We start from the raw sequence: 26,125 nt of genomic DNA, 5'->3' as shown, positions 1-26,125 counted from the left end.
AGTGATTGCACTATGTAAAACACACTGTACTTTGCCCAGCACGGGCATCTCTTGTGCTGCTGCAATGCTTTGTATACCTGGAGTGCAGTGCGCAGACTCGACTCTAGCACTTTCGCTCTGACTTACAAGCTGTTGCTTAAATGGATGTATATTGAGAAAAGTTTTCTAATGTTGCAAGATCTCCATCAAATTTACTGCAATCTGTACTGTCCAAATATGTGAATGGTCTGACTGAAAGAACACCCTCCTGCTTACCAAAAAGGTAAAAACTAAATAAAAGCTGCATGACCTGTTCCTCAGAGTAATTTGTAATGTTTTTTTCTCCTGTGCTGGGTATTTTTTAGTGTTCCTGTGCTCCAGATTCAGTGTGTGCTGCTGTTGTGCTCCATGCTGGCCCGCTGCCCTTGCCTCATGCTGACACACAGTGGCTCTGCAGCCCTGGAAGGAGTTGTGTGTTTTTGAACCCATAGCTTGGTCTCCTGCAACCAGGCAGGTTAGGACATGTGTCTGTATTACAGACACATCATTTGCATTTATTAGATATACAGTCTTGTATATATTAGTTATTCAACATGGTAGATGAGGCCATGAGATGGAAAGCTTACTAAAATAATATTCAAGAACCTCAGTATTTCCAAATTAATCCAGACATGCACACATTCCCCCCCCCCCCCAGTGCAACTTTGATTATAGGTACTTTTCTAAACAATATTCAGACAGGAAGAAAAAAGAGTAAGGGACACAAATGAGGCAAGCAGAGGACAGCACACAAACACAAACCTCAGTGATGCTGGCCACTAAGTGGCTGAAGCATCATCTGTCAAGGGAATTGCTGTCAGACCATACACCCATCATACACAGATCATGCATGGGTCTTGTGCTGTGGTGAGCAGAGACCTGGTCTGCAGCGCTGTGATAAAGCTGGTTTGGGTTTGAGCCCCACAGCCACATCATTGAAAGCAGCAGGAGACATTCAGGTAAGTTAAAAACTGAGGAAGGGTTCAATTCTGAGAAGGCATTGTTCGGTGAAAAAACTTTGAGGAAGGAAGGCACACACACAACTAGGCTGTATAATAACATTTATTGAAAAGTTAAAAATTGTAAATTACATTTACTAACAAGTTAAAAATTGCAAAAATAGCTTGGGAGTTAGTTGTTGATGATTGCTCATTAACAAAAAATTACATACCAACAAAAATTGGTATGACACTTTTCTTTGGAACTTGACAAGAGGCAATGAAGACTGTTACTACCCTTTGCAACAGGTCTTCTGAAGGCTATAGAACACTGGTAATTGAATCAGCTTTTCCTCCTCTAAAGGCTTTAAGTTTATAGCGCTGCTGCTTATATACGTTTGTGTAATGTTACAGAGGAACAACAGGAATTGCTGCATAGCATAAGGATTAAAGTTGTCCAGTTTAATATTTCAAACTATGAATTTCAGTTCTAATAAGATGCATTTAATAAAAAACATTTTAAAAACAAAAACATTTTAAGGCATTAAAAAGAATTTTTAATGAATTGAAGAATTTTTAAAACATGGAACACGTTTTAAAACATGGAATGCAGGACTGCATTTCAGCTCTACAGGTCCTATTACTTCAGTGTTCTATGTATTTTCTCAGATTTACTGCAAGCAGACTTTCTTCTGTTTTGATTTTGACTGTATCTTCCAATAGTGGATACACCATCCACAAACCTGGTCTTGTAGAGGACATTTGCATTGTTGAACATTCCATCCTTCAAGGATACCACAATAAACTAAAACAAACCAGAAACACTTAAAATAAAGGTTGCTATCCAAACAGCACTAGAAAAAGCTTCCAAAGAGAGACCTCCTTTTCCTTCATTTGGCTAATACCTCTGTAATAATCTTTAAAAAATATTCTAGAACTAACCAAGCCTCAACAGAATGTGCTACACATGTCAATGTACACCCACTTTTTCTGCAGCTAATGCCACTTCTGTCCATATCCCAGCACCTGACCTGGGATACACTCCACAATACAGGATGCCTATTCATGGTGGAAGAAAACACGGAAAAAACTGTGCCACTAGTCAGGAAAGAATGTAGGATCTTACCTAATCAAAAGATACTACTCAAATTATTTTGCAATACTTTTTGTAAATGTTCCCCTCCTCACTCTCATAATATGGAATGGTCAAGTCCTTACATCAAACAGACAGGGTACTGCCTGTTTTCATATACAGGTCACAATGATACAGAGATCCTTTCCAGTAGTGTCTTAATTTCAATAGGGTCAACATGAATTATCTTTAACTTCAAGTTAAAGATCTCTAGGAAAAAAGAATTCAGGATGTTGCCATGCCTGAAATTGAGCATATCACACATGATCCTCCCTACCCTACTGCTCCGTTTTAACCACTGCAGCAACATTCAGGTTTCACCATTGCCATGTCAGTCTAGCCTTCAGCTGAAACAACTCAGAACAAACATCCCTAGAATAAACAGCTCAGAGTCCTCAGTGCCAGACTGCCTCTGGAAGTAATGGATGGAACTCTGAGCAATGGTGGAAGGTATCCCTGCCCGTGGCAGGGGATTGACCTAGATGATCTTTAAGGCCCCTTCCAACCCAAAACTATTCTATTACCACAAGGATTTCAAGATCATACCTGAGAGTGTCTGAAATGAGTTTGAAGCATCTGCCCAATATTCTGGGTATGAGAGAGATCAAGGGCTGCATCCACTTCATCCAAGATGTAAACTGGGGCAGGCCGGAAGAGGAGCATAGCTAATATCAAGGATAAGGCCACCAATGATCTAGCATGGAGACAAGAAAATTATGTTTAACTCTCATCTGAAAGACTTTTGGCTTTATAAAACTATTGAAAGGGAATGAAGGTGGTAAAGGGTCTGTATTGCAAGTCTGATGAGGAGCAGGTACTGGTATTGTTCAGCCTGGGGAGAAGGGGGCACAGGAGGGACCTTATTGCTCTCTGCAGCTGCCAGAAAGGGGAGTGTAGTCAGGTAGGGGGTTGTCCTCTTCTCCCAAGTAACAAGAGACAGGGCAAGAGGAAATAGTCTCAAGTTACACAATGGCAGGTTTAGATTGGATATTAGGAAAAATTTCTTCACTGAAATGATTATCAAGCATTGGAATGGGCTGCCCACAGAATTGGTTGAGCCAGCATTCCTGGAGAGATTTAGAAGGCGTGTAGATGTGGGGCTTAGAGACAAGGTTTAATGGTGGACCTGGCAGTTAAGCTAATGGTTGGACCTGATGGTCTTAAGAGAGTTCTTCCAGCCTAAATGATTCTATGATTCTAAAATGCTCTCTCAAAAGCATATTACTGCTATGATTCTGAAGAGATGGAATGATAGCTTCCCCATTTCAAAATGTGAAGTCTTCTGTCAGAAACAGCAAATATTCTTCTTATTGAAAGATCACATTAGTTGGGTGATGATAGTTAAAATTCTGCTGTTGTATGTTCTATTTCTGAGTTTTACAAGTAAGTTTTCCCATGTCTGGTTCTTCAAGTATTCTGTCCTTAGAACATTCTGTATCTCTGTCTCACCTCTCCCCAAATTCTGTTTCTGCTTTTAAATGTGTTAAGATATCTTTTCCTGAGAAGTTGCAAAGAAGCATATACCCTACATAGCAGCCATAGACCCCAGAGAAGAAAACTGCTGCCATGATACTGCTTTTACACCAGGGTAACATGTACCTATATAGATTTTTGTGGTTATAATTAAAGGAGAGGAGCATGTAATTCAATGTTAAGTCAGTACTACCTAGAGTTTAATGTGGGGATTTTTTTTGCCACGCTCATGTGACAGGAGTAAAATCTTGTTTGCTACCTTATGCTAAGTCAGAGTGTATTCATAATGCTTCCAATATTGAATCCATTTGGAAGGAGGCAGAGTCCCTGACTTGACAATGAAAGGATGATTTTTTTTGCTTCTCGGAACTTTAATTAGTTAGACATATCAATTACATACACAATAACAATGGGAAACAAATGAATTCACCAACCTTTGTCCTCCACTAAGTTCTGTTAAGTTTTCCTTCCAGGTTTTTCCTAAGGCAACTTTGAACTCCATACCAACAAAGACATTGTGACTTTTAGTGGCTGCTAGCATAGCTCTGGCTCCAGGTAGGAGTGTTGAGAAAATGGAACCAAAGTCTTCATTCACCTAGAAGTCAGACCACAGAAGATGTATGAATGTGCTTTTGACCAAGAGCACATAAGAGTGAAAAACTTAGTGGTGAGCAGCACGACACTTGAGACATGTTTCCTAGTTCATCATGGTGACTTCCAGTGTCACATACACAACAGTGAGAAAATACTAGCTTTTATTTTTTCTGTACTGGAGAAGCAACACCAAAGGGTATATGACACTTCATACTAAGCATTTTAGAAGGATCCAGTGAAAGATGTATTGGAAGGCTTCTTCATGCTATCAGCTAGGGAAAGTTACACCCTAACTCAGATTTGTTAACTGGTAAATTGCAATTTCTTCCAGTTGATGGACTACTAAAAGTACAAGCATCATGTAAGAGATGCATGCTGGCATCTTCCCCACTCTTTTTCTTCTGAGGTTTACTTAAGCAGTGTCCAGGTATGGGATGGGATTCAACTTTGAAAATGCAGACTAAAACCTCCTAGGTTTAGGAATTTATCTGAAAATAGACTTATTCCACCATGTGATACTTTTGCATTACAGTTCACTAATTTCTGCCAAACATGATTTTTACAATGAGAAGGTACCATTTTCTCAGTGATATCCCAAGTACAGGCAGATAATTAATACTTAAACAGACACTTCATCTATATGCAATTTAATCTTGGTTAAAATAAATTTTCTCAAAGGTCAAAAAGCACAAGTTTTGCTGGTATAGCAGAAAAGAAAGTGATAAAGGGATAGAAAGGGATAATTTTATACTTTTGCTATACTTCATTATATGAGAGACCTGGTAAAAAAAGTAGCATGCCTAAGGAACCAAAACATAAATCAGGCATTGCTCTACCCCCATAATATGTATCCTGACAGCTGCAGGAGCAGTACCCCAGCTCCACAGCCTGCATTGTAGAGCACAGCATAAACCAGAAAACTTTAACTCTGGTAAAATACTGGTTTAAGGAAAGGAAAAAAAAACCCCAAAATAAAATCCAATTGTATTTTAGTATGCCCTAACCTTAATGAAAATTTTGTGAGCACTAAAAGGGAATGAGAAGATAGTTTTGCAGGTTTAACTGGACCTTTACAATTCTCAGAGAATTCATGTCTTATTCTCAAAACTAGGAATAAACAGGAAAAAATAAGGTGGTTGTTTCTAAATATAGGTATAGGGATATTAGTTCTAAAAACAGACTTCTTCCCAATGAAATATGTAATCTAAGATAAATCTGATCTCCTACAAAGACATGAAGATAAATTCCAAGTGTCATACCTTTTTCCAAGCAATTTCTAGAGTTTGTTTTTTCTTTCGGTCAAGCTCTTCAATAACTGCAAGAATTTTTATCTTGTCATTCTCTACAATTCTTTTTTTCTTCATTAAATCATTGTACTGGTGCAACGAGAAGAAAAGACTGATTTCAATGAACTTTGTGCTCAAATGCATTTTGTGCTAATCTTACAGCTCCACTGTATCATTGTGTAGCTATAAAACAGTCATTAACCACAAGATTAAATCCAGTCCATTCATTTAGCTGCATGTGGGGTGTAAATTTTGGGATTATTTGCAAATTAAAGCATCAGAATTTTCAACAATCAGTAAAGGGGAAAGACAACATTGCTCTGAAAGTTACACTTCTGAGTTAATCATGTTTCATTTGTTTTTGCATAGAACAAAGGATGTTTCTGGAGGCTGATAGGAGGAAAGAGTACTAGAAAAGTTGAAGGATAAAATCAGTGGACAGTTTTCAGACAAACCTGGAACAGTATGAAGATACAGATTAATTCAAGACAACCTTGCTACATGATCAAGTTTATCATGCTTGAAGTTGAATATTGTTTTGATCTGCAACTTTTAATACAGAATATAGTTCTCAGATACTCTAATGGATGCCAGAAAACTTGCTAATGCTTCAACTTAGGATGAACGGGGCTAGGAAGAAATAAAATAGTATTTTTTTACCATCCAAAGTCAATGAATAACCTAAAATCTGGTGTGCCAGTGAACAGTCCAAAGATGTAAATTAGTATGAAAGAACCAGCAAAAGCTTTCCTGCTATCTCCTGAAAGTTTAGTTTTAATTTTGGTGTATGGATGAATAGAGCACATGAAAACATAAAGCTACATTACATATATCTATATATATTGTATATATGCCATATGACCAGCCTGCTCAATCTTTATAGCACAGAAGGTTTACCCTTTCCTCTACATCAGAAAGCATGTTCATAGCTCTTGTGTTCACATTCCTTTCCAACTCCTCTTTATGCTCCTGCAATTTCTGTAGCTTCTGCATTGCTTCTTTAGGGTTGCTATTTTTGAAATCATAGACTGTGTTTGGCTGGCCAAAGAGTGGCTTGTCTGAAGCTATCCACTTGTATTCTTTCAGCATTTTGACCACCTGTAAAGAAAAAGATTTGATGAGGTTTCTTTCTCACCCTTCTCAAATGTGAACTAAAAATTAAAACAAACAAACAAAAAACATAAAAAAACCCCATCTAAATTCTGAAATTACTCTACCACATTAGCTCTTCTACCCCAATGCAGCACAGGTACATATCTTACAATACTTTGTGTGATCTCCTTCACTGTGGACAAACCAAGAATTTAAGGTAGCTTTTATGTATATCTTACTTACTTGAAGCACTTCTTTTCTATGTCTGAACTATACCAATGTCACTACACCATGGAATTACCTTCTTTAATTAGTAATCTAATTTTTCCACACATTCAAAATGTTCTTACTGATCACTTTCTCACTGTGATCTATCCCCTGATACTCTGTACAGATAAGCTCTTTTATAATGTACAATTTCTACTCCCTCTTTCTCAGATAAAACTTTTCACATTGAGAGCTGCAAATATGACAGTACTTAAAGAAAAAAGACCATTTCCTTTGCATAGGGCAAAGAAAAGAACCATTCTTGGTCACAGGATCTTAAGAAAAGCACAATTTTTAAATACCTTGGCAGCAGCATCAGCAGCATCTTGTTGACATTTGGTGATGCTGTGTTCTAATTCTTTAACCTTAAGCTGTAATTCATTATTTTGTTCTCTGTATTTCACCATCTCTGCAGATTTTTCTTTAATTGCATTATTATGTAAGGCGATTACTTCCTTTTGCTTGGCAAGCTCCTTCTGTGCTCTCTCTACAGATTCCTGAAAAATCAAATCAGCAGACATTTATTGGCCTCTCTAAAAGGTGGCATTAAACCCTTATCAGAACTTACACAGCAGAGAAAAAATTCCTATGTGAAAGTGAAGCAGAAAAATAACTACCCAGGCTGATTGAGTGTGGCAAGAAGCTCTGCAGAAAAAAAATACACATTATAATGTGAGGTTCAGAGGATCACACAGAGTAACATCAAAATGGACAACTAAATACAGTATTTATTCACTTTTACCTGTGTCTTAGCTACTTCAGCCATCATAGCATCTATTTGATCCTGGTAGGATTTGATTGCTTCCTCTGCAGCTGTTATCTGTTGCTTATAGGAGGCCTGCTCTTGTTTCAGCTCTTCAAGTTCCAGAACTAAAGCTTTGACTTCCTAGAGAGATGTTTTCCAATTTATTAGTTACACTCAAATGGAAAGAACTAAGGTTCAGTTTGATGAAAGGAATTAACATTCAGTTTGATGCAGGAAATGCTGCAGAAGATTAACAGCACTCGTTCTTGAGCAGGGGTGCAATCTCACAAAAGCAAAGAAAAAGACCAAAAACATCAGTCTGTGATTATGTAAATGACTACACAGTAATATATTAAGTCTCAAAACTGACAGCACTAAAACCTCAGGAGAATCAAACTTCCTGGTTTCACAGTCACTTTTAACATTGAGAGAACTACCAACAGAAATGAAGCTTTACCTGCTGCATGTCTTTTATTTTTTTGCTTGAAGAGTCTGCCTTTTTCTTGGCATTGTCTAGGTTCTGCTCTGCATTTTTTCGTTCTTTTAGAGACTCTGCTTCAGCATTTTTAATTTTATTCTCTAATTCCTTGTACTTTTTTTCTGCTTTCTTTTTACACTCTTCGGTATTGCTTAATGTCTCTTCACAATCCGCTGAATCAAGAAGTAGAGCACTGAGATTGAGCACTGTTCTCAACATTAAATTTACATCCTAAACACCATCTGAAAAAAATCTTTGCCTCCGACAGAAAAGAAGTGGTTGAACACTCACTAGTTGCTGAAGTCAATGATTACTCAATGATTACATAGTCAATGATTACTAAGACGTGTTGCTGCTACCAGTTACTGGGGACCAAACAGCCATTATAAGAAGATTACCTTTTTTTGACAGAGGGATGAGTATGTCAAGTATCAGAATCAATAATTATTCAATCAGATGGCTACCTAACAAGATATCACCTCATTCCTAGAATACTATATCTCGATATGTATAATTTCTGTCCAATTTTTAGACATTTTACTTGTTGCTGCATTTTGTGCATTTTTGTCTTTTCTTAGCTGTATGAAACAATGTATTTCTTTCCAATGCTTTCTTGTGAAGCAAACTATATTACTAACCTTAAGTATCTATGGAAACAGATGGCTTGAAAAAAGCAAAGATTACTCAAATATGGGATTAAATTTTTAAACTTCCCTGCAAGAAGTATTTTCCTTTTTTACAATGTATATTAAACACATTCAATATGAGTACAACCTTTATTGTAAGAGAATGACCACCTTTAAGTGAATCACCTCCATGAAAGTACATTGTGACTCTGTGTTTGCTACATGTTCCAAAATATAAAGCTAGTATTTTTAGAGTGAAAAGTACTTCTTTCTTAAATGAAGATTATTTTACTAAAACAGCCTGATATCCCATCTCATTCTCAGTAATTAGTTTTCAGAAAAAGAGTAACAAGACATTTGTCACCAATGGTTTTCCTCAGGGCAAGCAGCTCTTCCTCTTGTTTGTGGTAAGCACTTTGCTGAAGCTTCTTTTGCAACAGCTCTGCTTCCTCAGACTTCATCTCCCACTGCTGCTTCAGTTGCTGGTACCTTTGGAGACAGTAGTGACACACACTGCTATATGGAAGGGTACCCAGCATCTCACTTTCAAAGCTGAAGTAAGTAGATGAATACCAATATTCATTTCTCATGTGAGATACAGTGATGACAGTAGGGCAAATAAGCTTAAATTAATGAAAATCCGATATAATTGCTTTAATAATAATTGTGAGGTATGTTTGGTAAATATAGCTCCTGCTATTTAGCCTTGATCTGACATACTAAAAGAAATGCAACTCATGGAATCTGGCAACAATGCAGACACCACTTTTTTGCCAACTGGCAGCATAACAGATGTTAGACTAAAGAATTAAAGAAAAGGTATCTAAAAGCAAAAGTTCTTTCTTCCTCTTAGATATATTTCTGGAAGTCTACTGCAGCTCAAAACAATTTGAAAAAATAAATCCAGCTGGTCGATAGTATGTTATGCAACACCACCTCCTTACAGCAGTTTTGCATAACTGACTAAATATATTTTTCTATTCCATCTTTCAATATGGTATTCAGTAACTGAGTAGATGAAAATCAAATATATTTAAAATTATTTAATTTAAATGCTTACAGCAGTAACACTCAGATAGTCCTTTATAACATCTTGTTGTTTTCTTGCAAGAAAAACAAAACTGATCACAAATTAGAATTCTGTACAGATATTAAAAATATGTCTGTACCAGATCCATTCTTCAGTGGACTTCCTGAAAATTCAACCACTTTCAATCAGACATCAAACGTGCACTCTGGTTTTTCTCCTGTATTTTCTAAAACAAAGGGCTTTTTGCATATGTTATTTAAAAACTGAATTTGCTTTTTAATGGCTGAAGTTACTAATTATATTGGAAGGAGAGGAAGGGAAATATTTTCTGCCTATCACATTCTCAAAAGGCCTATGGCCTCCCAGAATAACTCACTATATTAAATTTACTCAGTCACATTAAGAGAAATTACACACATTGTATAGTGCAAACCTTACTTCCCAGCAACTATCTTCAAGCTTGCCAACTCATCCTCTACAGCTGCAAGTTCAGATTCCTTTTTCTTGAGTTCTATTTCAACAGCTTTCACTTCGTGAAGCTTAGACAATATTGGTACAGCCTGGGAGAATGCACCTGTTCAATGAAAAAATTCAAAAACCAGGCTGATTGGAATTGGACCAGTGGATTCACTAGTGGTAATTGCAAATTCTAAACATTAATAATGAGGCAGGTTGATGGTTTAATTTAGTTGAGAAAAGGATAAGGCAGCTTAGGCTAAAGTTAAAGTTCTCAGAAGAGAAAGACTACCTCCTCTGTTACAGGCCAGTTTTTCAGGCTATTTGCTGAATACTACACATGCATATCTTATGCAAACAGTTAACTTTCCATAATTTATGAAATTATCTCAAACCAATGATTAATTACTTCAAAAAGTACTTAAACTCCAAGTACTTTTTCTTCCAAGAGGATTATACTGTCTAATAAGATTTAAGTATTTAAATCTAAATTTCTTTATGTGAAGTTTGTCATTTTTTTAAAAACTTATTAATATTATTTCAGTTCAAGACAACTTTAGCTCAAATAGATCATTCCCAGTATGAATGTGTCTAAATAAAAAGGTTACTGTTAATATGCAAGAGCTGTAAACATATCAACAGACACACAATATTATTCATATTATATAAATAGAACCAGCAATTGCCTCCATGCAGAGTTCCTTGGGGATCAAACACATCTCCATCAAGAGTAACACTTCTTGTCATTATCCTTCTGTCGAAAGTCACTTTCTTAGCATTATCCATGTTATTACAGACCAGTGTTGTCCCAAAGACATATTCCATTGCTCTCTGCAGTTCAGGCTCATATACAATTAGAAAAAGGGCTAAATGCGAGTTACCACGGCCAGCCTAGAAATCAAATGAAACACAATTAGTATGTGTTAAGTTATAAGAAGTTTCAAATTTTATTTGTCTTTTATTGATAATGATTCCTCCAAAAGTATCATTACATTTTAAAATTATTTAAGTTACAAGTGGAATAATTAACACCCATTTAAACATCACAAAATTGAAAGATTACAAAGGAAAACAAAATCAATATATCCTCAAACCCAGCAGAAATTTTGTTACAATAACCATCAAGAATCCCAAGTTTTTAGTACAGAAATAAAATGAAAATGGGAAGCAATATAGTGTAAAGATTGTATTTATTTACATACCAAGCTTTGGGCCAAGTTGACTGTGTCTTCTTGAATACACCTGGCTGAAATTTTGCTTAATGGAATGATGGTGTATCGATGCTTTAGTTCACCCTTTTCTAAGAGCTTTTTGCCAGTAACCTCAAATGAAAAATAGATCACATAAGAGATTTTGTAAAGTAAGACAAAAGGGCATTGAAGAACACATTGTTGCCACTAACTGTGTAGACTTATTTGACCCAATTAAAACAGGTACATGGGTTCAAACCCCTCTCAAGCATTCAGTAAGGAGTCATGTGCTTGCCAATCCTGAATCATATGACCACATCTCAAAATTCAGAGTTCTAAACCAATGCAATAAACTTACTTCAGTGTCCACAATAATGTTATAGAGTTTCCCTCCAGCCACTGCTTCCAGGGCTTTGGCATTGCATAGATCTTTCACAATAAAAAGAGACACAACAGGGCCTTTCACGTGGTTTCCATTCCAATTTTTTTCTGGATGTCTTAAAATAAATATAAATTAGAAGCATGAATCATGTTTGTTTTTCTCTCACACATCTTTAAAATATTTATATTTAAAAACCATGATGCGTATTGTTCTCTATTTTCTAAATTCTATCAGAAAAAGAACCTCAACCAAAAAATAAATACTTCAAAGGAAGAGATTTGACAATAAAGAGACAATGATACAGTCATTAAAAGAATGCAATTCCTGATTTATTTAGACATTCTTTCAATTGATTTTTCCTATGGGTCCTGTTATTACCGCAGCTATAGGAGTATGTTCAGCCTATTACACAAAAAATTTAACCTGGGGACTGGAGCTGACCTCCAAAGAGCAAATCTACTTGTATCTACAGGCAGGAAACAATGATTGCATTTTCCCAGTTTACACCTTTGGAATCTATGGTTTTAACTACAGAAGTTAGGACTTGAAAATGCCATCAGACCAAATTTTTAAATTCTAGTGACTTGGATAAGATTATAACATTTCCTGACTTTCCCCCTCACCTTCCCCTTCACTTTGCAGCACGGGTAGACCGTCATTATTCACTGGCACTGAGAGGAAAACAAGAGCTAAGACATTGGTAGAATTATCTGGTATAAAAAGCCTTTTCAAGTGTCTTTCAGGATCACACTGAGATCTTACTTGTATGTAAACTGTAGATGAGGAAATTTTGCCATTAAATTTTCACTCAGTTCTCTAAGCCGGCTGATATCAGAAACTAATGCCTTCTTTTTTGCTAGGAGAGCTTCTCCTTTCTCTTCTTCAGAGTTGAACAGAAGCAGTAGACATATAACCAGAACAGAGAAATCTATTAGCTTCAAAATTGGTATCCTACACTGTTTATCCACATGTATGCAGAGAAGACTTCCTAAAATTCTTTGTAAATTTTTAGACTAAAAAACTTAATATCATCCTGACACTAAACATACAAAGAAAAAGTGTGATGTTCTTCTCTAAAAGTTAATCTGGAATATCAACTAACAGCTTTGAGTAGTGTCTGAAACAAATGCTACCTGGCATAAGAAACAAACTCTAAGAAGTATTTTACATACAGAAAACCAGAAAACACTAGTGGTGTTCATCCCTTTTCCATCTAAATTTTAACTGGAACTTAATTGTACCATCAAACTTTAAAATGTTCAGCTTGAAGTTGATAAAATAAATTTATTTTAAGCTGCTTTATGTGGAAACTTAAGAGTTTGCAGAACTTAGATCAGAGAAATTTCTTTATGCATTGATTTTTCATTTCCCTCCTGCATTGGGGCTGAGTGAGATGGAGTTAACACTCCCCACAGCAGCCCTCATAGTGCTGCTTTTTCAGTTTCTACTAGAAAGGCATAGATAACACTGTTTTGTTTAACATTAACATTTAACAAAAACAGTTTTGGCTACTGCTAAGCACAGGGGCACATCACCAAGGCTCTCCCAGCAGTCCCTCTTCCAAAAGTAGGCTGAGGGTGGGCAACAGGTTGGGAAGGGAAATAGACAGGATATGGGGTCCAAGGGATGTTCCATACTATTATGAAGTAGTGCATATCAGTAAAAGCTAAGAAGAAAAAGGACGAAGGAAGGGAGCATTCATTATTAAGCCCTTTGTCTTCCAAAACAGCATATTGAGGGTCCTACTTCACAGGAAGTGGCTGAACATTGCTGCCTAATTCCTGATGGGAAGCAGAGCGTAAATTCTTTTGTGTTCCATTGTTTCTGCATCCTCCAGCTGGCTCCAAAACAGAGACACCACTGGACAAGGCCATCACTGATGGTGGTGAAGCCTCTGGAATAACATATTATGGAAGGGGGAAAAAAGGCCAAACCTATCTGCAGTGGCTGGCAAGAGGAGCGACAATTATGTGAGAGGAACAGCCCTGTAGACACTGAGGCCACCAAAGGACAGGGAGGAGGTGCTCCAAGCACAGGAACTGAGATTCTCCTGCAGCCTGTGGTACAAACCTCACTGAGGTAGCTGTGCTCTGCATCATGGACTATGGAGGACCCCAGTGTAGCACATATCCACCTACAGCCTGTGGAAACCAGCACTGGAACAGGGTCCTGTCAGGACTTGCAGACCCATGGACAGATGAGCAAGAGCAGGTTTACTGGCAGGATATGTGACCCCCAGGACCCACACTGGAGTAGCCTTTTCCTGAGGGACTTGGACCCCATTGAGAGGGACCTATGATTGAGCAATTTGTGAAGAACTGCAGACCATAAGAAGGATTCACACTGGAGAAGTTCAGGGAGGACTGCCACCCTTGGGAAGAACCACATGGTGGAGCAGGGCAACAGTGTGAGTCCTGCTCCTGAGGAAGGAGTGGCAGAGACAACGTGTGAGGAACTGACTGCAGCCCCTATTCCCTAATCCCCTGAACCACTCATGAAGGAGGTACAGAAAATCAGAAACTAAATAAAGCCTGGGAAATCAAGGTAAATTGATTTTCCCAAGTCAAATCTATCTTGTCCATGACAGCAATTGCCAAGTGATCTCTCCCTGTTCTTATCTCAACCCATGAACTTTTGTGGTGTATCTCTGCCTAGTTGAAAAGGAGTGTGATAGAACAGTTTAGTGAGCACCTGGCATCGAGTGAGGATCATCAACTCACGAGACTTCAATACTCCTTTGCAGATTGCCCCAAAATCATGCATCAGAAGTCTGTACAGACCTGAATAGTTCAGCTCCTTTATTTGCTTCTCTAGGGTTGTTTTCATTTGTTCAACAGCTTCAAATGCTTTTCGGTCTTTCTTGTAGCCTTCATCCATTTTTTTAACTTCAGCTTCTTTTGCCTTTAATTCTTTTTGTGCATAATTCAATTTCATTTGAGCCTATAAGGAGTAAGCAAATATTGAAATGGATCTTCAAAGACAATCTTGTAGGTGCAAATTTAGAACACTTCACCACTTAGCACTATTCAAGCTGTTCATGTAATTTATAACATTTTCCACTGGTTGCAGATATGACAAAAAACAGCCTTAGCTTTTGAAAATAACGGCACAAGTTATTTGGAAACAAAAACATAGATCTTGTATTTAACTGCAGTAATATATTTGAACATGGACACAGTCAGAGAAGAAACAAAGTAAAATAAGGTGGGATGCAGCTGTCCTTGTTACTCTACCAGGAAGAATTTCTCCTTAAGTGAGACAAGGGAAGTGAACTTTGGAAATTTAAACTGCACTACCATCATTAACCCAGCAGAGGTTTTCCATCTTAAGATAAAACAAGCATTGTCTCTTCAGTGGTGTGATGAGCATACAGCTTAATTAAGGAGAAAATAGTTTCTTCTAAATTCTCCATTTCACAATCACAGGCATTTGAATTTTGATTCCATTAAAAATTGTAGAAATCTCTTTGACTGTATATCATGGTCAACAGCCCTAATTTTTTCCTATTCAATACTTGCCATCATTTGAGTACAGTGAATCCTACTTTACATCCCAAATGTCAGTTTTCAATACTTCCTTGCACAATGCTACCACATTTCTCTGTGCAAGAATATTTTGTTTATATTTTATCAAAGTTAGTTTAATGCATATTGCAAAATGTAAAATAACTTGCAAAGATATTCTGCATCTCTTTTAATTGATCTTTCAATAATGTGTCCATTGGTTTACAGACAATTTTCAAAAGCATGAAGGCAGATCTGAGACAGAGAGAGGTTTTTTTTTTTACCTGTTTAGCCTCTGTTACTGCTTTGCCAATTTCATTTTTGCAGATCATCATCTGTCCTGAAAGAGTAGCTTCTTCACCATCCTTACTGCTGGACAGGCCAGCAGACACAGCATTAAAATGCTGTTGTGCTGCAGCTAAAGCATGTGCATCTTTTTCACTTTCTTCCAGTAAAACACTTAGTTCTTTCTCTAGATTCTTTACTTCTTTCTCCTTTGACACTAATGCTTTTGAATCCTTCAGCAAAACAAAAAAACAAAAATTTTAAAAAAACTAAGGGAGAACCTGAGTCTATTACCTTGAAATTCATGTTGTTTAGGTGTGGAACAACAAGTAGTTTCATCAACTACAAAGGGTCACTTCTACGACCCTTTGTCAGATTCTGTGATCTTGCAATGTGTCTTTGCATATTTTCAAATGTGTTACTTGCTCCATGAGTGTACTGAATATCTACAGAGAGATGAAGTGGCAACAACTGCTCAAGAACTAGGAAAATTATCTAACTCTTATCAATATCTAAAAAATTATCCTCCTGCATAAAACCCATTGATGGTCAAAAATATGCAAGACAGAGATTTCTCATTTAATTTTAAGAGGAACATATGTCCAGAGAGCAAAATTGTTTGAAGCTACAGGGACCTCTGCTGAGCTTAAGATAAATTTGAAACCATAAGGAGTTGCACTTTATTTGTATTCGCATCATGTCTTTTTCTAACACGAACCTACTACTATGCTGTACAAATTAAGAATGTCCTTAACATTTGTCTTCGCTTTCTTGCTGTAATTCTTGCCAAGCACAGGATTCTTCATACCATAAAATGAAAGAAAAACCAGCTGTTCTCAGAAACTGAATTAATTTACTATGTAAAGAAAATTATATACAAATATCTTACCTTTTGCATACGTGTTACCAATTCATTGTACTTAGCCTCTTCAGATTTTAAGTTTTGCTTCTTAAGATCAAGAGCACTTAGTGCTTTTGTATTAACTCTTTGATTTTCTGAAAGAGCAGCTTCCAGTGCACGGAGTGTACCACCAACTTCCTACAATCAGTAATAAAGGAAATTTAATTCAGTCTCTGAAACTAATGTAAGTATTTGTAATATTTTGTCTCTGTTCAGAGCTTTATGCAGAAGCAAATCTGACCATGCAGGGAGCAGTCTCCAATACTAACAGGTCAGACCATCTCTTATCTCTGAAATCCAACCTAACTTGAAGGTACTATTGAAGAACCACATCACTCCATAAGATGGGAGGGACACTGTCCCTGTACAGAAGGTGGATTTAGACATAAAATGGGCTATCCTGCATCTCATCAAATTTACTCCCCCCAAAATTGAAGCCAATACTCATTACTGTCAAACGAAACCTTGCCTACTTTTCTTTTGACACATCAACAAAAAAGGAGAAAAAAGTCTCTAGCGAAACTCACCTTGCCGCAGAGTGGAAATACGAGGACAAACAGCTTTTATGCTTCAGTTATTTTTCATATGCATTTCAAACAAAAAAAAAAACCCTCTTTAAAAAGCCTCTCTTTTTTTTCTGGACAAAACCAACAATGAAATGACAATGAACAACGCATAATCCAAGCAACACACAGGAAGATAAAAATTCAAGGATATATTATCTATAAAAATAGTTCCAGTGTCTTAAAATTCTTTGTATTCAGGTATTCAGATGAGCACAACTCTGGTTTCATTTACCTTATCCTTTTCCTTTTCCATCTCCGCAATGTCTTCACTAAGTTGTTTTACCTTCTGTTGAATTTCAGCCCTTGATTCCTGAAACTTCTCTACATTAGACTGCATTTCCTTTAACATATCAGTGGAGGACACCTTTGTTTCTTCAGCCAGAACAAACTGATAAGCTATACAAAAGCGGGTCAAGTGTTCTATCTCGCGCACTAGTTTTTGGTATTCTAGATAGGATGCTCGATCCTAAACAGATAAAAAAAAAAAAAAAAAAAAAAAAAAAAGATTTTATAGAAAAACAAAAAAACCAATGTTACATAATACTATAAGACTATTATAGAAATCTTTGAAGCACTCTAAACATTAGTATTTTTAAGAGGAAGGATTCTTCATGTTATTCTCAGCTAAAACAATATTCATATAATTGATTGCACACCAGAAATATTGCTTGACTTAGTTTTTCAAGAACTAAGGCATTTTAAATCTATTTTTATCTAGCTCTTTTGTTTTCTTCCCTCTCCTTACATCTCTCTCTAGGATTTTCTGTAAGTCCAAAATGTCATATTTTCTGTATTTGGGAATATGACAAAATTCTCTCTCTTACAAGACTCCACTGAGCTTGAAAGCATGGAATTGTTTTAGCCAAAACATACTGGTTCAGGGTAGTTCAAAGTATTTTTTCAGTACTTGAAGGACCTGCCTTACCAGCCTTCTAATTTCTCCATACCTGTCTCAGTTTCTCTAAAGTTGGACTGATCTCCTCATTTAAGACCTGAAACACATAACAGAAGATTTATATTCTGATTTTACTGAACACTGAACTGTAAACATTGAACATTAAGCATGAATATCTATTCCCAGGTGCAGAAATTAACTATTCTACAAGCCAAAGTCAACACTAAACTGGTTGTTCAGTTATCTTTAACAAACATGAACGAAAGTATACTTTACAACACGTAGTACCATTTGAATGCTTTTCAGTTTGGATTCCTTCTTTTCTATGGTTTTCTGGACAGTTATTTTCTTGCACTCATACATCCTAGTACCAGCTGCTTCTTCAATCATGGCTAAAATCTAAAATAAAACAATGCAAAAAACTTTCATGCTTCTTCTACATCAGACTGGTTCAATTAAGCTGAACACCTCACCTCCCCCTCCAGCCTTTTTGTTGCTCCCCTCTCCCAACATATATATTCTTATCATTCAAATCAGTTCAGACAAAAAAACTCTTTCAACTTTCCTACCTCTGGTGGCTTCATATTTAGAACTTTGGTAATTTGTCCCTGGTGACAGAAAGATAAAACAAGAACAGTGGTTGTGTACCACACAGTACCAAAAAGAAAAACAAAAGCCAAAATTCCAAACCCCCACTCAATTTTATACATTATAAGTTCAAACACTTTTAAAAAAATTTTTGCTACAACAATGATCTAGTTTACTCAATTGTTTTGCTCTTCAAAGTTCAAATAAGTCTCAGGTAATATACTTGAAATAGCCCTTACATCACATCTCAGGCTCATCCTCCACAGTCCTGACTACATCTTAAAGGATTAAGGCAAGTATTTTTCCTAGAGTCTTACTATTGCTAATGTTGAATAAACTCCTAATCATAAATCAGCTTTTTTTGGTGACACAGCTCATATATAAGAGAGAAAGAAAGTATGTAGAAAACTGTCCTCAACCTTGCTATCCACTTGGGAAAGTTACATTTGAAACAATAAATCCTGCTCCGTTTTATTATTCCTTGCAAATATTTCAGGAATTTCCTAGTCCCTTACAATCTTATTAATTTCTCAGCTTTATTTGAATAATTGTAACTTAAGAAGCTATATATCTCGACTTCATTCAAGACACTGTCCAACACAGAGCACAAATAATAGAAAAAAAAAAATCTGCCACATTAGAATATTTATAAAAGCAATATCTATATGTTAAAGAGGAAAAAAAGTAGAAAATAAAATGGGAACATCAGAAGTTTTCTAACATGAGGGCCACGTGAGGTCTTGCGCTATAAGGTGTGTTTGTGTTTTAGCAAACTATGCTGTAGTGGACAACTTAACTACTTAACAGACTTCATTTTTACCTTATAAGATGTCATTCTAATTAGGAACTTTAGTGTTTTCCCACTATCTTCCCTCTCTTTAACTTAGTGAAAGTCTTATTCTTTCTGGATTTTATAAAGATGCATGCAATACCTGCATAATGAGGAAGTGAGGGTTATTGACATTGAGTCCAACAGAACAGAAGAGATCCTGCACACGGCTGTTGGAAGCATTCACACCATTGATAAGATACTTACTCCTACCTCCAACAATAACCTGGAGAACAAAGACAAAAAAACTGCTTGGTGTTGTGAGAATATGAACTGTAATAAATAAAAAATCTGAGTGGATCACATTATATCTTTGCGTACACAAGTACATGCATACTGTACAGAACATCAAACCAGAACTTTTAAAATATTTAACTAATATAAGAAAGATTAGATACTGAGGACAATACTGTCAAAAAACTTTCCAAAACCTCTACATTAAAAACCTAAACGATCAAAAAATAATCAAAAACCAAAACCCCAACATCTTCATCAGAAAGGTTGCTTTGTTCTTGGAAAGCAAATTTAACACACAGTTCAGATATTAAGAGGAAAGATATGAAAACAAAAAAAGCTGCAAGATAGAAAATTTTAATTTGCTTTATGAACATTTCTAGCCAGTACACTGGATCTGCTCCTGCAGTTTATGTAACTAACTACACTGGAGAGGCAACATAGAAGCCTTGCCTCTACTGCAGAAACATGGTAAAAATATATATAGGTTATGAAAAATTACAGATATTAAAGACTCACCTGCCTAGTCACAGTAATCTCATCATTAGCTTCAAATCCCAGTGGACTTCGATTCTTGTCTAAATTATCAAAGATAATAGACACAGTTGCCTTTGTAATTCCAGCTTGCCCACTCTTATAAACTAGATCTTGCAAGTTGGAAGCTCGCACCTAAGTCCAGGGAACAGACAAATACTTTTTTTAAAGTAATTAACTTCACATTTGCATTTTACTACTGTAGATTTTGGAGAATGAAAAAAACTTAAGATCTAGCCACATATTTATGAGTTCATGTCAACCTGACACATGGGAGCTGTAAGGTGTTGTCATCATAAAACCACAATCAGTGTGTGCCAGTCTAGTTTTACTTATCCAGCTAAATTTCTGCATGAGGACCCTGACAAACACTGAATACATCTTCAAAAAAGCCAGTTGACAGGAAATTTATTTAACAAGCATTTATTTTTCACAATGCAGTTCACAGTGAAATGATTCAGAAAGTGTTGCTTGGAGGTCTACAGGCTTTGTCTAAAACAGGGGGAAGGAAGGGACGGGAAAGAACAGAAATTTAAAAATCACCTTCAGACAGATTAAAACTGATGTAAGAGCACACAGTTTTTTATGATAATAAAGCAGATATATTATCTCTTAAACAGCAGGCATTGCATGAAAACCACTTATAAATTTTTTTCTTATGAACCAGGTAGCCAGATTTTAAGACCCAATCCAGAACCGAAAACATTTCTTATAAGTAAGTAAATTAGCACCTTTAGATGCAAAAGACCTTTGGTTTGAAGTTGTTAGCTTTAAAATGGTTATTTTTAGTCTATGGTCTTAAGCCACATACTTTGTGTAAGTGTTGTATGTGGATGAAGTTGTAACTCAACCTTAATGTAAAACTGAACAACAATAACAGAGACCCAGATTTATGTAATGAAAAAGCCAAATAATGAAACTATTTATTTCAAAGAAGCACCACTTCAGGTCTTCCATGGGAGGTTACTCACTGGAGTAACATGAAAAGTTGCTGACAGAAAAAAGACCTTTCTTCATTGTCTCGTCTCTTTACCTGTGAGAGATTGCTGATTCCCAGCACGAAACAGATGGAGTCCAAGACATTGGATTTGCCGCTACCATTCAGGCCAGTAATGGCATTGAATAATGGGTCAAAGTCATTAATTTCCGTCCTCTGAGCATAGGATTTGAAACCCTCAAGAACAATTGACTTAATGTACATCTTCTCAATATTCCTATGGATCAGTTAAATTATTCCTCTGAGAAGCTGTAAGAAAGGTATCTGGATTATAATCCTATACATTTCAGAATACAGAAAAAAGAACAACCAAATGAATCATACCGCCAAACAACTAGACCTGCGAGAAAATGGAAAGAACGCGTGCCTCTTACAAAAATGTCAGGCGCTTATAAACGAAAAAAGCCAAGCAGACCACAGATCCAGGCAGTATCCCAACAATAACCGGTGCTTCAGCATTTCTAAGCGACTTGCTTAGAAACACAAAGTTTATCGCGACGCTTGGGTTTAGACTCGCCGCAAAACTACAGTTTGCCGCAAAGCTGGCCCGCCAGCGAAGGGGAGGGAAAAGCCCGGGCATTTCAGAACACGGCAGATCAACCCTTTTGTGCTTGCAGAATTGCTGTACTTGCTCAGCCACACCGCCCGCGAGGGGTAAATCCCAAGGAAGCGGCAGCCTCGGCTCTGAGGCGCCGCGAACAAGGAGACATCAGAGTCCCATCACCGGCCCTGCCGCCTTCATCTCGCTGCCCCCGCGGCCCCGCCAGTGACCCCGCTCCAGCGAGCCCTCCCTGCCGGTTCTGATGGCAAATCGGCCGCGGGCAGCCCCGCTTCCCTCCCCGGTCCCGCTGCCCCGCTCGCTCACCCCTGTCCGGAGCCGCTCCTCGGTCCCACTCGCTCACCCCTATCCAGAGCCGCTCCTCGGTCCCACTCGCTCACCCCTATCCAGAGCCGCTCCCGACCCCGCTGCCCCGCTCCTCACGCCCGTCCAGAGCCGCCGAGCCCCGCCACGATCAAATTTTGGCGCCGAGCGTCGCAGCCGTTAGGGGAGGCGCCTGATGGCGGCTGCCCCCGCCCATCACCCGGCCCGCCCTCCCTGACCGAGCCCGCCGCGCCTGGCTCCTCCCGCGAGCGGATTGTGGTCGGAAGGAGCGGTGCGCAGCCCAGGGCGGGAAGGCACGGCGGGTAGGGCGGGGGAAGGGTTGCTGCTGCTGTGACGAGTCGGGAGCAGGCAGGAAATGGCGGGTGCCGGCCCCGTGAGGAAATGGGGGTGGGCGGGAAGGAGCATGGGCGCTAACTCCAGGCTGCGCGGGAAGTGTCCTTGTACCTCCCTGGAATTATGTTAAAATGAAGGAAATGCTGTTCTATACTTTCTACAAGCATTCCTACTATGCCACCCCCATCCCACTTTACCCCCTCCAAAAAAAAAAAAAAAAAAAAAAAGCGCCATTTATGCCTGTTCAAATCTTTTGCTGTAATTTATATAGTCATTCTTCAATTCAAACAGTTAGAACTTGCTCAGAGTGTGTATGTGCGTGTTACTGGAAGAACAGTAGCTGTGTATTTATTGCTGCATTGCACTGGTCGAAGCAGGAAGGCGAAGTTGGCCGGATGCATTTGTTCATTCCTGAGCCTGCTTTTGTGTTTTTGTGCCGTGTAAATACACCAGGAGTTGGGGACAGTGTTACTGCTGAGGTCTGCTGTAGAACTTGGTGTCCTGGACTACTGCGTTTGATGTTATTTCAGTAGTTTGAACTAATCTAGACTGCAGGTCTTGCTTCAGGAATTACATTGAATACAGCTGTTTAAGCCATTAGTGTGACAGCATTGTTGCTGGAAGCACTGCAACCAAAAGTAGTGATGGTCCTTATCTGCTGTTAATTTGCTTACATCTGGAAACTAAACAGGGAAAAATTATTTTGCAGTATGGACAAGAATCAGATTGATATTGTATAACTATACAAGCCTGCTCTCTGTGGCAAACTGATAATGTTCTCAAATTATTTTTGAATCTGCCTTCTGTGGCAAACATGCTAGAGTGTCTCTTCTGCAGGTTCCTGGTTTGTTCCTGTTAGAGGTGGCTGCTTGAACTACATTGAAGGTGGTACCTGTCTGTTCTTTCAAATGGCCAAAGTAATTCTCAATGTATGGTTGGTGGAGCTGGTGGCTGAGGATCTAGTGCAGTACCAGCTCCAGCTGTTGCTTTTCTATCCAGACTAACCACAGCCTGAAATAAGGAAATGGAAATAAAGCAGAACCAATCCTGATGGGAGGCTTTGTCCTGTAAAAATAGCCTGGTTTGTTCCCTATTTACGTATAACATGGGAAAGAAAAATAATTAGCAAGTATTAATAAATAAGTTCTTAAGTAGATCTGTAATAGCCTTGACATCGTAAAGCTTAAATTTGAGTGCTTCATTTTAAGAAATAAAAAATCCAGTTGTAGGTACTTAACACACAGCACAGTTAGAAGAAATACAACACATGGTTTGAGGAAGGAAAATATATTTTTAGCAGCTCGCTATTTAGGAGTGATTTTGTTATTGTTACAACAACTTTATGATGAACTTCAAGGAAGCAAACTTCCAGCTGTTCAAGGAGCTAGTCAGTAGAACCCTCTGGAAAACTGCCCTTTTGGACAAAGGCTGGAACAGAGCTGACATTTTTAAGGACACTTTCCACAGAGCACAAGAGCTAGTGATCCCCAGTCACAAGAAATTGAGATAGGAAGGCAAGAAATCAGCAGGAGTGAGTAGGTCAAACTAAAAGGCAAAATGGAAATGGAGAGGCAGTGGAAGCAGGGACAGGTATCTGGGATGAGTATAGGGAGTCTGACTGTGTAGGGATGGGCTGAGGAAGACCAGGGGGCATCTGGAGCTGAACTTGACTAAGAGTCCAAAGAATAACAAGAAGGATTTGTACAGGTATGTTGCTCAGACAGAAGAGGTCAAGGAAAGTGTACACACACACTGTAGGAAATGCAAGCATAGCAAACAGGTAGCAATGTACCAGAAGGCTGAGGTACTGAACAACTTTTCTGCCTCAGTCTTCAGTGGCAAAACACTTCTCTTTCCGTATCCTTCAAGTGGGTGGACAGCAGAGTGGGGACTGGAGTAGCAAAGTGTTTCCACTATAAGTGAAGGTCTAGTGGCAGGGCTGCATCAGTGAAAAATGCCATCCTTGGGGACCCAGTGTTATGACAAAGAAGCTATCCTGCAGTGACATATGGCACCTGACAGATTTGCCTGTTGCCGCTGATCAGCGCTGGTCATCGGTGTGAGCTCTGACTGAGGTATTTCCTATGGTCTGTAAATGTGAGCATTCATCTAGCCCTACCTCAGAGCCAAATTGGTGAGTTAGAATTGTCCCTAAATTGGAGGATTGTCCACCACAGGACAAAGTCCAGGTGGCAGCCCATTACTAGGTATAATTTTTATATCTTTATGAAGGACCTAGACAGTTATGACCTGGAAGGGCAGAATCTTTCCACACTACCCTGAACTTGGATCCAGCCACATCCAGAGTTCTCAGTTCTCCAAGAAAGTCACTGATACGCATGAACAAATTCAGTGTAGGGCCACCAAGATGATGATGGAAAACCAAGAGAGAAATGGCTTTGTTCAGTATCCAGAAATAAAAGTTATTTTTTCTGCTGCCTTCTTTAGCTGCATAGCAAGACAGTATTAAGAGAATGGAACCCAGCTCATCTGAGGGGAATGCACAATAAGAGATGACAAATGTTGCTAAACAATGTATTCCAATAGCATGTGGAGAGTCCTGAGATTTCTTCTGCCAAATCATGTCAAAGTTAGATACTAGAACAGGTTGCCTGAAGAGGTTGTGAAATCTTTATAGTTTAAAAATAATACAACTTCACATGTCTGTGTGCAATCTAATCGATGATTCCACTCTTAAAGTTTGTTTCCTTGGACTTTTGTTGACATCCCTCTTCTTTTTTTCTTCATGTCCCTTTTATTTTGCATTTATCTATCTCCTTAATCTTACAAGATAGCAGGTAACAGATCAGAGGTGTGTATATGCCAAGTGAGCTGGAGCAGCAGTTTCCATCTTGAGAGAGAAGTTGGTTGTGCATGTTACAAGCAGGAAATTGTTCAACAATTAAAATACTGTTATTATACTACAGAAATCCAGGAGGGGACTTCAGAGAGTTCACTAGTGCTTGAAACATCAGCTTGAAGTTTGTCACTTACCTTATGAGATGTGTACACTGTGAGGGGATGTATAACCTTTGTGGAAATTTGTGCTTTTAAAAACTTGAAGTTTTATTTGGCAGCTGTAAAATCAAGAAGATTAAACATTTCTCTTTGTGGGGCAGTAACAGGCCTGCTGCTGCAAGTGTAAGAAGTGAAACTGGGCTAAAGGAATGTCTTTACAGCTTTGGTGAAATTTTGCATTTACTGATTTTACAACATGTGTTTGTCCTGTATCAGCATTTAAATAAGGCAGAAGTAAAAAAAGTGCCTGAAAGAAGTGCTGTGCAGTGAATGGGAAAGCCCAGCTGGCCCTTTAAGAACCTTCAGCTTTTTTTGTCAACTGCCATGAACCGTGCCACGTAGAACTGCTGAAAGTGGAAAAAGATCTTTAAAATCAGCAAGTCCAACCTAGCACCACCATGTTCACGAGTAAATGAGTTTGTCCATATAGATGTGTCCTTAGATATACCATACCCATATGTTTTTTGAACACTTCAGGTATGGTGATTCCATCAGTTCCCGATGTTCTGATTCCAATGCTTTACAGCCCTTTCTGTGGAGAATATTTTCATAGCACCTATACTAAATCTCCCTTGACTCAGCTTAAGCTCATTTCCTCTCATCCTGTTACTTGGAGACTTGCCCCCACCTGGGTACAGCCTCCTTTCAGATAGCTGTAGAGAGTGATAAGGTCTTTGTGTGCAGTTTCTGAGAGCTGAATGCAGCTGACCTATTTCTGTGCTGAAAAAGCCATTTACTTCCCTTTTCACTTCCTCCTTTGAGCTTGCTCCTTTGAACTTCTATTGGAATTTCAACCTTGTAAGTGCAGGGTCACACAGTCATTTAGCAGAGTGATACTAGCCACCTCCAATC

General features: G+C 38.2%; 1 protein-coding gene across 1 annotated transcript; it reads right to left on the bottom strand.

The window, feature by feature from the left end:
- Positions 1-1,570: 1,570 nt before the first annotated feature.
- SMC2 (structural maintenance of chromosomes 2) lies at positions 1,571-22,105 on the bottom strand. Its single transcript, XM_079331636.1, has 25 exons — positions 21,979-22,105; positions 21,076-21,316; positions 20,028-20,177; positions 19,378-19,500; positions 18,427-18,465; positions 18,146-18,256; positions 17,910-17,954; positions 17,195-17,428; positions 16,385-16,534; positions 15,495-15,728; positions 14,488-14,647; positions 12,470-12,587; positions 11,684-11,822; positions 11,338-11,457; positions 10,822-11,026; positions 10,118-10,253; positions 9,014-9,138; positions 8,003-8,196; positions 7,543-7,686; positions 7,103-7,297; positions 6,339-6,539; positions 5,415-5,531; positions 3,996-4,156; positions 2,635-2,782; positions 1,571-1,761 (listed from the first exon to the last, which is right to left on the bottom strand). Exons 2-25 carry the CDS (start codon positions 21,241-21,243, stop codon positions 1,597-1,599), a joined length of 3,582 nt encoding a protein of 1,193 aa, XP_079187762.1. The 5' UTR covers positions 21,244-21,316; positions 21,979-22,105; the 3' UTR covers positions 1,571-1,596.
- Positions 22,106-26,125: the final 4,020 nt, after the last annotated feature.

This window comes from Erithacus rubecula (assembly GCF_903797595.1).
Source record: "Erithacus rubecula genome assembly, contig: SUPER_Z_unloc_6, whole genome shotgun sequence".
Lineage (NCBI taxonomy): Eukaryota > Metazoa > Chordata > Aves > Passeriformes > Muscicapidae > Erithacus > Erithacus rubecula.
The sequence above is the reverse complement of the archived record's forward strand: the minus strand, read 5'-3'. Positions and strand labels throughout refer to the sequence as shown.